Genomic DNA, 12,664 nt, shown 5'->3' with positions numbered 1-12,664 from the left:
TTCAATTCAATTTTATTTATAGTATCAATTCATAACAAGAGTTATCTCAAGACACTATACAGATAGACCACACTCCAGAATTTACAAGGACCCAACAGTTCTAGTAGTCTCCTCCAGAGCAAGCAACAGTGCGACAGGCAGAGGACATTCAGAAACCGTATCTCACTCAAAACAGCATTAAGAGTGTTTTTTCAAGGTTTGAATGGTGTGGAAGCACCAGAGAAACATACTAACACCCAACAATGTTTTTTCATAATATGGGCACTTTAAAGACTTTTAAATGGTCTCACAAAATAACTTTGCATATTCCCATTTGCAATCCAGTGTCTTGAGTTCACAGAGAGAAAACAAAACGGGAAATCTATTTCCTTGTAATTCATCAACTGCTTTCTAAAATAGAACCAGAAGAGGGCAGCAGGTAACCGTCTTGATTGCCATGGTTACTGAACGCCAAGGCAAGCAGAACTTCCGAAAAGAACTTTCATAATAACACCATTGTGTTCAGTTAAAAGAAACGGCCATTTTGTTAAGAGTGATACACGTTATTCTAGTAATATGCTAATATTGTAAAATTGTTATATTATATTTCAACAACATCTGGAAAACAGTCAGACTTTTTCAGTAAAAACAAGCTCAAATGGAAAGAGCCTGTGGCCCCATACTAAATTGCGCTTTTATTTTGAAGTAGCAACACATTCCGGTTGTATTACGACAGACTAATGGTGTTAGCTTGATGCTATCAGAAGATGAGAGGAAGCGCTTTTGCTGCCAACAATGTCTTCTCTTTTATCTGAAGAAATGGAACTAATTGAGAAACATGAGCAAATGTGAGTCTTTCATATATTTAATATGAACTAGTATTGACCCGGTTTTATCTATAACAGTCAATGCTGTCCGTCTGTGTGATTCCTCCACGAAGAGTAACGTTAGCCTAGTATTTTACAACTCTCCTGTTCACACAGTAAGCTAGCTTGCAGGCTCAAAGTAGCGTTACACTTTTACCACGCAAATATTTGCTCTTTTGTTATTTATGCTAGTGAATGCATTTTATGATTCGTTATTTGTTGTAATCTAAACAATAGCTTGTGCTGTAATAAAAACAACAACACCCTTCAGTCCGTGTGAGCTTGACAACTGTCTCGAATGTACTTGAGTGTGCACTTTGAGAGTTGTTTAAAATGTAAAGTTGATGTGTCCTGTTGATACGGTTAGTGAGCAGTAGGAGGATACAGGGGACCGGTATGTGCGTAGGTGAAGAAATGAGTGTGCAGAAGAAGAAAAAAGGACTCTCTTACAGGGTGAGCTAGAGGCTGCCCAATCAAAGGGGGACGTTGTGTGATACATGTCTCTCAACTCGTACTTGAAATACTTTTACAAAACACCACAAAAGTGCGTTATAAATCAAATGTAATTTTTTCTTCCATTCTCAGTTTAGGGAGGAGAGCAGAGCTGCTGGAGCAGATGGAGAGTTGCAGAGAGCAGCTGAAGATCCAGAGGAGGCAGCAGCTCAAGGAGCGTGAGGCCGCTCGCCTCAGGAACGCCACACTGCTGCAGGTAGGACCAGAGGTGGGAAACATACTAAAATATTGTACTCAAGTAAAAGTACCAATACTTTGATGAAAAATTACTCAAGTAAAAGTGATAAGTAGTTCATTTAAAGTGTACTTTAAAGGTGCCATAGGTATCATTGTGAAGATCCAGGTCTTACCAAATTTCGTGTCAGTCCCCCCCTCTTCCAAAAGCCCCAAACCTTCTCCTAAGCCCCTCCCCTCACAAGGGAGAATGAATGTGTGTACCTGAACAGTGATTGACACGCAGTTAACCCCCCCCCGGACCTAAATGGAATGGTATTGGCAAATTATAAAACTATTGTAACTTAGTTACATTGGATCACTCCAGTGTAGTGAAAATAGGACAATGGTTCAGTGAGGAATTCTACTGAAACAGTCTCTGAACTGACGTCTGATACACCTCCATCTCATTCTCGGTCTTCTGCAGAAAGACTTGGCGCCTGGTAGGCAGCCTGGATGCTGTTTCGCTACTGTAGTGGTTCTGGGCGCAATTTTTTTTTCTCCCTTTCAGTTTTCGTTAGTCAAAGTTTTCGTTTTTTTTCTTACTCAGTAACGGATGGGATTTGTAATGTAGCAAACTCAATACTTCACTTAAAATGTAATCAAGTACATTTTAAACTATCAACTTAAAAAACTATACCAACACAAAATACACAACAAAACTACAACAGTACAGTAACATGAGTAAACGTATTTGATTACTTTCCACCTCTTGGACGTCCTGATAGATAGCGTTGGTTGCCGTGAGTGACTTATGGTAACAAACAACTCGAGTAATGTGGGCGCTGATCGGACTCGTTGGTGCGTTCATGTGCACCTCGTTTAACTCATGTGTACTCAATTGTACCTGTAAACTCTCTGTAACGCAAAGATTTGCCACGATTTACTTAAAGATTAAATTAGTCTGTGGGCGCCCAGATAGCTCAGTTGGTGGAGCGGGCGTTATATGGAGGTGTACTCCTCGACACAGCGGGCCGGGTTCAACGCTGATCTGCTGCCTTTTGCTGCATGTCATTTCCCCCTCTCCCTCTCTCCCCATTCATCTTTTTTACTGCAGGATTTACAGACGACAGAGGATCGCCTCAAAGGAAGACAGCTGCCACACCCAAATCTTCTGGCTCTGGAGGTAACACGTTTTTGATATAATGCTGTGAAGTATCTGACAGTGTCTTGCATTATCACATTTCAGGTCAATTCTGCAGCTAATTTTTCTTCAAGCTATTGACACAGTAGCTCCTTGGCATTTATATGAGAAATTGTTGGGTTTCTTATGTAAATAATTGAGTGTGTTCTAGACCTACTCTATCTGTATAGTGTCCTGAGATAACTCCTGTTGTGGTTTGACACTATGAATAAAATAAATCTACAGGCAGGAGAAGGTTGTCAAGGTAGCTTACCTTGTAGGACTGCACTCTTAAATGATCTTTTTAACTTTCATTCAATGAAGTGATTGTCCATTTGATTCACTCATTGTGATTTGTTTAAAGGTCCTACGGCATTAACATTTCCCTTTATTTATTTAAACATCAATATGAGTTCCCCCAGCCTGCCTATGGTCCCCCAGTGGCTAGAAATGGCGATAGGTGCAAACCGAGCCCTGGGCATCCTGCTCTGCCTTTGAGAAAATGAAAGCTCAGAAGGGTCGGGATCTTCTGGAATCTTGCCCTTCATGAGGTCACGAGGGGCGAGGTTACCTCCACTTTCTCTGCTTTGCCCGCACAGAGAATTTTGCCCACCCATGAGAGAGACATCATGGCTTTCAAATGAGCAAAGTGGCAGTTGGCCACACCCCCAGCCTCCACCTTGCCCCCCCCCTACTTAAAAGTTACAGACTCAGCAATGGCACGTACTAAGGAAAGCTCATTGTGGGACTGGCTGTAGTAGCTGTACTTCTGCACCAAGGTTGAATTTTGGGAAAGGTCTATATAAAAGAGATTTCAGATACAGTATTAGGGGCCCACTAAGGTCTATATAAAAGAGTCTTCAGATACAGTATTAGGGGACCACTAAGGTCTATATAAAAGAGATTTCAGATACAGTATTAGGGGACCACTAAGGTCTATATAAAAGAGTCTTCAGTCTCCATTTTACAGAAAGGCCTAAATTAAAGCATCCAAAAGCAGCATGTCATGGCACCTTTAAATCAATGCCAATAAACCAGAGCATGTTTTTCTCCCATCCCAGAATGCTGTGTGCACTAGCCAGACCCTCCTCCACAGCGCTCTGGAAGAAGGTCTGCCTATGCAAGACTACACACACCTAAACCCCGCCCTCAGCCGCCAGTAGCTCCTCACTGGACGCTTATTGGATAATTGCAGGATATCGCCACAATCCAGCTGCCGTGCAAGGGGATTTTTTTTTCTCTATCTACAGATTTCTTAATGTGATTTGGGATGTTACATTTGAAGTTGCTTGATGATTGAAGGCTCAGAATGTTTTGAGAGGTCCGCTGGTCTTCTGTGCTCATGTGCCAGACAGCTTTTTATTCACACTGATAGGACACCGATACTGAAAACAAAGAAATTGCTGAAAAAGAATTAAAGTTGTAATTCAGTCCTGCCCATTTACAAACAGGAAAGCTGTAGGTTCCTCACTTGATATGACTTTAGATGTGATTGTATAACCTTCATGTAGGGGTCAGTAGGGTGACTTATGGTACGTGTCCATTGTCAGCGTCATCTCCACGGTTCCCATTCATTTCTATGGGAGAACACGTGCAATGCATTCTGGTAGCGTTGTAGGGACATGGAGAAGGGCAGCATCGAGTTGCCCGCTTCACATTGGCACAAAGTTGAAGCCAGCCAACTTTATACAAATGAGGAGTGTATAAAGAGTGGCCTCTTTAAAGCTGACACAAGTATTTTAAATTGACCGTTGTAGAAACATATTTAGATTAACTATTTTCATAAAATACGAGGTTGTATTCCAAACGAGCCGCCCTGTTGGTCCGTTTTGAAATCCGGTAGTTGGCAGACCCACTTCAGGTGCAGCCATAAGGCTTGTATGAGACTGTAGCCTGTTTTCTCTGCTTGTCAGTGGTCAGTGAAGAGAAACTGACAACTGCTGGTGTCGAGCCACTAGCTCGGGGTGCTGGGAAGCGGGACGATCCTTTCTGTGAAAACAATGCCTATAATGTACCATTAGAGTTTTGTGACCTAACAATGGTTTTATATTGTTTCTGTTTTGTAGACAAAATACTGGGCGTCTGTGGAAGAGTCTATCCCAGCCTGGGAGGGCTTTCTCCTGGGTAAAGGCCCGCACCCTGCTCACGGTGCAGGACCGCCACCCAGAAGAGCCAAACAGAAAGCCAGCACAGCTAAAGACCACGGCCTGCCTCCTCGCCCCAAACCCAGGACTGCTCGATAGGCACCGACGCTGATGCCGCCACTGGAGTTGGAGAGACGGCGAGGAGGCTCAGCTGGTGCAGGTGTTCACAGGCCTGTGGATTCTCAAGAGCCCCTGTATTCAGACCCTCACCAGCATCCTTAAACCAGGGTTGGAAGATTTGGTGAACAAGCCTTTTCCTGAGCGCTGGGGAATGAGTGGAGGGACAGATAGACCCGGCGGCAGCGGGTCCCTGGACCGTCAGACCCAGCCTTCTGTTCGGCTCAATATCTGTAACCAATGCAGCATGAAAGCACGGCGGAACTAGCAACCCTGGGGACAACTGGCTAGTTAGCTAGCTTGCTAACGCGGTCGTGCCCCCATGCCACACTGGTCACAGAAAACGAGCCGAACAAAGCTGTCGCTCACCTGGCGATAGCAGTGTGTATGTGTGGAGGTAGAATTGAGTTGATAAGTTTGACTAATTTCTCTTCAACGTAACGTTCCTACTCCACCGCTCATTTGGTCTCTCATCCACAAAGTTTATACAGAAGCCCTAAAAATGGCTACCTGCCACTCTGGCCATTTGCTATGTTGATGATGGAGGGGCAGCAGGGCTCAGGTGGTAGATTCAATCCAATTCAATTTCATTTCATTTATAGTATCAATTCATAACAAGAGTTATTAGTTAGGTAGAGCGGTCCTCGACCAGTCGGAAGGTCGGTAGTTCGATCTAGGGCTTGGCTATATGGAGAATATCAAATATCACAATATTTTTGACCAAATTCCACGAGCTTGATAATGCAACAATATTGTAGTGTTTATTGTAGTAATTGGTGCTTTCACAAAATATTTCCATGTTGGGATTTTTGATAAATAATCATCAGTAATGTGGATATGAGTAAGTGGGTAAGGGCAAATAATAGAACAGTAAGATCAGAACATTTTAAATGCATCCCTTAAAACCAGGAAAAGATACCACTTTGCCATATTACGATATTACTATATCCAAAATCTAAGACGATATCTAGTCTCACATCACGATATCGATATAATATTGATATATTGCACAGCTCTAGTTTGATCCCCGGCCCTTCAGTCCCATGTTGAAGTGTCCCTTGGCAAGACACTGAACCCTAAATGTCTTCTGCATTATCTGTGTGATGTGTGTGATGTGTGTGATGTGTGTGATGTGTGTGTGTGTGTGTGTGTGTGTGTGTGTGTGTGTGTGTGTGTGTGTGTGTGTGTGTGTGTGTGTGTGTGTGTGTGTGTGTGTGTGTGTGTGTGTGTGTGTGTGTGTGTGTGTGTGTGTGTGTGTGTGTGTGTGTGTGTGTGTGTGAGAGCAGGTGGCACCTTGTACAGCAGCCACAGTGAATGAATGTGTGTGATGGTGAATGGATCCTGTATGTATACATGTACAAGCGCTTTGAGTAGTGTTTAAGACTAGAAAAGCACTATATAACAACAGTCTATTTATATTCCATTTGAATGCGAATGGCCTTTCTATCCATTGTATTTCTATGAGCGATGGCCCACAAAACTAAAATTATAATCATGGCAAATTATGTGTTCTGATATTTAATGTATTCCATCTCTGTTCTTACTATTCTTGAATTTTTTCGACTGAATATGTTTTAAAATTAAGGTCATCACTTTACATGTCCATTGTTGAAATTTGTGACTTTGTATTTGTTGGACTTGGTGTTTGTATTTCAAAGCAAAATGTTGTCTGTGGGTAACACTGTTTTTTTTTTTCTTTAGTTTTATTGCAGTGCTGCCTCATTACCACTAGAGGGAGCCTGTGTCAAATATAAGAAAAAGCTTTCCATTAGAAAAGCTAAACCTTTAGTTAAGGACTTGCAACAAACAGTGCATGATTTATATTCATATTTATAGATCACAAGATACGGCTATTCTTAGGAGTGGCAGTGTATGCTGTCCTTCTAAAACTACTTTAACAACACTGCCATGTCATCACCGGGTGCTAGATGAGACTTTTAGACACCACAATACTGCACTAAGTGCAACCTGCACAATTGGTTCATTTACATTTACCAGATTTTTAAGCAGTTGCACATTTTGTTTTCCCATCCTGTACATTTACATATTTGTTCTTATATTTTATTCCTATTATTATTATTTCATGTATACTTTTTGTATGTATATTTTCTCCTACTATCTCATTTATATTTTATTCTGTGTTGTGTGACTGATGTATGTGTGCTGCTGTAACACTGTAATTTCCCATTTTTTGGGATCAATAAATATCTATCTATCTATCTATCTATAAGCATAATCTTAGAGTTATAAGTGTCAACATTTAGAAATTAGTCATTTTGTCATATTTTTTCTGTATTGTGGAAGTTTAGAAAGCAGTGGGGGGAGTGTGTAGAAGTATCTGTACTTTGTCCACAGTCAACTACTAAACTAATGTCCATCTCTTTGGACAGTCGCGACTTGACGTGCATTCATTGTAGAAAGTGTTTGAATCACTGTTAGTTCAGTGTTCCGTGTCCAGGCTGCTCAAACAGGACTGTGTGTGGAACACCGACTACTAATGATCCGCCTGTTGGCTCCATAACAATTTTAAAAAATCTTTGTTGTGACATGAATGAGAGTTTAAATGACATTGTTTATTATACTTTACAAAATATCAGGAAAGTGAAATAAAGAAAACTGACATTCAAAGCAGTGAAATCTGTTTTTGTTCAGTCTTCAATTTATAGAAGAGAAATCAAACAAAATGATTATATCTCATGATATTCGGTCTGTATATTTTTTGTAAATATGTTAATAAACATACTGTTAAAACACTGTTGTACTCAAAACATTATGTATAGCTGTATACATATACTGTATGTGTATACAGTACCTGTATATATATGTATATATCTACATATATAAATGTGTGTGTGTGTGTGTATATGCATAAGTTTACAGACCCATGCTAAAGTTGATTAAAGAGGAATATAAAAACATCTTTTGGAAACTGATCTTAATGCCTTAATTCAAAATATTTAGGAAAATCCAAGGTTTTAAGGAAACCAATTTTTATTGTAAATAAGTAACTGTTCTTCCTTAAAATACAGGGGCCGTAAGTATACACACTCCTATGTTAAATTCCCATAGAAGCAGGCACATTTTTTTTGAAGGCCAGTTATTCCATGGATCAGGATACTATGCATCCTGATAAAGTTCCCTTCGCCTTAGGAGTTAAATTAGCCCCCCCCCCCCCCCCCCCCCACATCATCACATACCCTTCAACATAGAGACTGGCAAGGGGAACTTTCCATAAGATCACCTCTCAATGCAAATCAAACCAGCTATGAAGATAACTGAAATAACACCATGCCAATCTCTAGGTTCATGTCCTATCCATTAAATGCGGAAATGTCCATAGAATTACTTTAAAAGACAATAATTTCTTGAACTATAAATTCTATTCTCTCCCACTGTATGAGAAGTATGACTGCTCCCATCCATGATGTTACAGAGGGTCACAACACATCCACATCCTATGTGGCTGATAGAACTGGAAGCTGTGTTTTTGTACAGAGACATGGGCGCAGCTTCACAGCAGTAATGAGAGGAACATCCCACCCATTTGTCAGCATGTGCAAAAGAACAAGGTAACACTATAATAACCATCAATATATGATCAACAATCTTTAGTTAAGTGTAATTTAACTGTTAGCAAACCGTAATTTTACTGTTAAACAATTGAATTATAATTACAGTTTTTGCCTATTGCTTGAACACTATAATCACATGCTTAAATCAACGTAACATTACTTGAAGTTGTTGTTACTATACCTTAAACAAAAGTGCTGCTTTGCACTTTAGTTGCAATTCTGCAACACACTAGCTCCTAGACACTACACACTATTTCATATCTAACACTTTGTGCAAATATAAGTATCTGAGGGTACTATTGGAAAACAGATCTATTCAAAATACAACAGATATTGGTTATTGAATAGATGTAGACACACCTGAAATACTTACAAAACTGAAAACCAATCAGCCAGCTACAAAATGGCCTCAGTTAAGCCATTTTAAGAACTTTGCAAGCATGGAAGCAGGGAGAGCTAGAGGCAGAGGAAGAGGGAGAGGAAGACAGAGCGAGGAGGATGTGGTCGAAGAGACCACGCAAGGACCGTTATTATGGATGACTCAAAGCAACTTTGGTGGACCATGTTATAAACCATGGCCTGACTTAGGGAAGCTGGCAGAGAGTCCACCCTGATCTAAGCCGGTTCACAGTTTCATCCATAAAAAGGACATTCTGACTGGAAAACAGGTATGTCTTCAACTCCCTACTCAGACTGTATCTAGAGTATTTACAGTACTGTATCATATCACATTACAGTATCACATGTATTTTATTGCCGGATGGCTTGTGCTCCTTTTCCTGCAAAAGTGGTAGTTTTGTGAAACATACTGTACAACATGAGACATTTCAGTACTCTGTATGGTAAATACAGTAAAGTTCAGTATATAGACGCAAGTAAAAAAGACGCAAACAATGACAATTTGTGGTGGCCTTTTTCTACAGAATGGCTAGAAGACCTACTGGGGGTGGACGCCAACGCCTGTTCACCCAACAGCAGGAACTCACCATAGTGAACCTAGTCAGAGCAAACAATGCAATCCGTCTCCACCAGCTACAGCAACAAATACATGCAGATAGGAAAGTATTCAACAACATAAATGGAGTAAGCATTACCATTATCAGACGTATCTTGGTAAAGAACGTGAACATGAAGCAATTGTACAGGCTCCCATTTGAGAGGAACCGGGTCAAAGAACTTCAACATGAACATGTACAGGTAAGTGTTTCAGACCTTTACAATTACAATACAGAATGGGTGCAGCCCAATGACAGATGAACATGTACCACTGGATTAGTACCTCATGGATACATTCAGAAAGCTACACAGGTACCTGTGTGGTGAGGTGGGTCGGTTCTGTATGTGTAGTAGTGTAGGTGTGTGCTCTGTGTAAAGCCATTCACAATGTGGATTTTTTGACATGGATGGAGCTGCCCAGCCGCATGAATGTTGAACGTTGACTAGCCTGGATTCAACCTTAGCAAAAACAGACGACGGGGACATGATATAATATGCCAATGGGCAACTGTGCTCGTCCCGGGGCCGCGTGGGGGAAATATCACATTGTGTGCTGCCATAAGTCTTAGAGGACAACTGCACCATCATGCCAAACTGGGTCCCTATAACGCACAACACATAATCCATTATGATCCATGATCAATATGAAGTTGTGTACTTGTCCCCTTACTCGCCATATACTATAGAACAGGGGTCTTCAACAGGGGGTCCGCGACCCCTAGGGGGTCCGCGGAGGTACTGCATGGGGGTCGCGAAACTTTTGGTTGATTAGGCTTTTTTTTTATATTCCCCTGACTATAGGACCAGTTTGATATCACACAATTTTATACAAAATGTATAATTAGGGGGTCCCCGCTCCATCTCGCTCCATCAGTTTGGGGGTCCTTGGCCTGGAAAACGTTGAAGACCCCTGCTATAGAAGGTCTCAAGTAATGATCAGACAGTGTTTGTAAACCACAGTAGAGCTGGCCGATATGGAGAAAATCAAATATCACGATGTTTTTGATCAAATACTTCCATATTGATACCACAACAATATTGTAGTGTTGACTATTGGTGCTTTCACAAAATATTTACACAATGACATTTTTGAGAAATAATCATCAGTAATGTGGATATAATGACTAAGTGGGTAAAGGAAAATAATACAACAGTCTGGTGAGATCAGAAAATGTCATCACTTCACTGTAATGCAGCCTTTAAAACCAGGAAAAGACTTATGCCATATTACGATATCCAAAATCTAAGACTATGTCTAGTCTCATATCACATTATCGACATAATTTTGCTGTATTGTTACAAAGTTGCTACAGATGACTATAATACCTTGTTAAATAGTTAACAAAATCTTTTAAAACATCTATATTATTTAGAAAGATGGTTTATATATTATTAAGATAGATAGTTAATACTTTGTCAGTGGGTACTAGGTGGTTTGTGAATTGTCTATTAACAGTGTCTGGATGGTTATTATAAAGTTACAACCTGTACAAACAGTATAGATATATATATATGAAAAAAACTGTAAACTAAGAATGCTTTCAAAAATGGAAGTGGGTAATAGTTTGTTTTCATCAATTAATAAAATGCAGTGAATAAACAGAGGAGGAATCTAAATCAAATCAATATTTGGTGTGACCCCCTTTGCCTTCAGGACCGCATCAATTCTTCTCGGCACACTTCCAGGAACTAGGCTGGTAGGTTGTTCCAAACATCTTGGAGAACTAACCAGAGATCTTCTGTGGGTGTAGGCTTCCTCCAATCCTTCTGTCTCTTCATGTGATCCCAGGCACACTCCATGATGTTGAGATCAGGGCTCTGTGGGGGGGCCATGCCTTCACTTCCAGGATTCCTTGTTCTTCTTTACTCTGAAGATAGTTCTAAATGGCCTTGGCTGTATGTTGGGGGTCGTTGTCCTGCTGCAGAACGAACTCGGGGCCAATCATACGCCTCCCTGATGGTATTGCATGATGGATGAGTATCTGTCTGTATTTCTCAACATTGAGGACTCCATTGATCCTGACCAAGTCTCTGACTACATTTGCAGAAATGCAGCCCCAAACAAACATTTATATTATTGAAAGCATTCTTAGTTTACAGCCTTTTCTCACACCTGCCTAACTCTTTTCCACAGTACTGTATATACACACATACTGCATGTGTATGTATGTAGATACTTTTTATATAATTTAATGAAGGGCAATTAATGTATCATTGCTTCACCAAGCATTTACTAACCAATAAACAACTATGAAAAACATCAGTCACAACTTTACAATAGCATCTAGATAAAGTTTATAGATGGTTTACAAAGTATTTATAAGCGATGTAACAAGGTATTCTAGTCAACTGTTAACTAGTTAATTTTAACAATTACAATTACAATTAAAATTTACACTCTGTGTACACACTTTGTTAGTAACCACACACAGGCCTGAAATACACACACACGCTCCGGACCTATGCGTGCACTAATGGAGTGATGTTTTAAAAATGGTTTCTTAAAGGCTTACAATTTTTTTTAATCATTGCTCCATACGTGTATTTATGAGGGATATGATGTGTGTAACAATGAACGGTTAATTTACAGCACCTCTAGTATTTTATTAATTACAATTCAATTGCTTGTTAACAGTAAAATGATGGTTTGCTAACAGTTAAATGGCAATTAACTAAAGATGAGTTAACTATCAATTCACCATCTATTAATGATGTTTATTATAAAGTGTTATCAAACAGGGCACATGCTTCTTCACTGCCAGGGTGAATGAAGACCCCCCCCCCTCCTCTCTCTCTCTTTAACCCCTAATTGTGGGTGATCAGACCTGCGCTGGGCTGACTCGGTGTGGCGGCTTGACAAACGCAATCATCCGGACAGCCGGGGTTGAAGAGGCCAGTGGTTGGCAGCTGCCCCGGCTCCTCAGCTGGGGCCCCAGTTGCTGCAGGCCTTAGGGGGGGTCAACTAGCCACCACTGACTGGCCCAGTCTGGACTGGTGGGGTGCTGGTTTAGTGAAAAAAGGAGGGGCAGGACAAGTGCTGTGAGGTCAAGGCCAGCATTCAAAGAAGGTAGGGGTTGGGGGGGAGGTATTAGGGCTGTGTGTCCAATCCTGGGTGACAGGATGGGTCGGCTGCAATGGGGG

General features: G+C 40.8%; 1 protein-coding gene across 1 annotated transcript; it reads left to right on the top strand.

Annotated features, from left to right (window-relative positions):
• Positions 1 to 663: 663 nt before the first annotated feature.
• c4h3orf14 (chromosome 4 C3orf14 homolog) lies at positions 664 to 5,283 on the top strand. Its single transcript, XM_034869178.1, has 4 exons — positions 664 to 827; positions 1,431 to 1,554; positions 2,629 to 2,697; positions 4,761 to 5,283. Exons 1-4 carry the CDS (start codon positions 775 to 777, stop codon positions 4,935 to 4,937), a joined length of 423 nt encoding a protein of 140 aa, XP_034725069.1. The 5' UTR covers positions 664 to 774; the 3' UTR covers positions 4,938 to 5,283.
• The last annotated feature ends 7,381 nt before the right edge of the window (positions 5,284 to 12,664 follow it).

The sequence above is a fragment of the Etheostoma cragini genome, chromosome 4 (assembly GCF_013103735.1).
Source record: "Etheostoma cragini isolate CJK2018 chromosome 4, CSU_Ecrag_1.0, whole genome shotgun sequence".
NCBI classification, from domain to species: Eukaryota; Metazoa; Chordata; class Actinopteri; order Perciformes; family Percidae; genus Etheostoma; species Etheostoma cragini.
The sequence above is the reverse complement of the archived record's forward strand: the minus strand, read 5'-3'. Positions and strand labels throughout refer to the sequence as shown.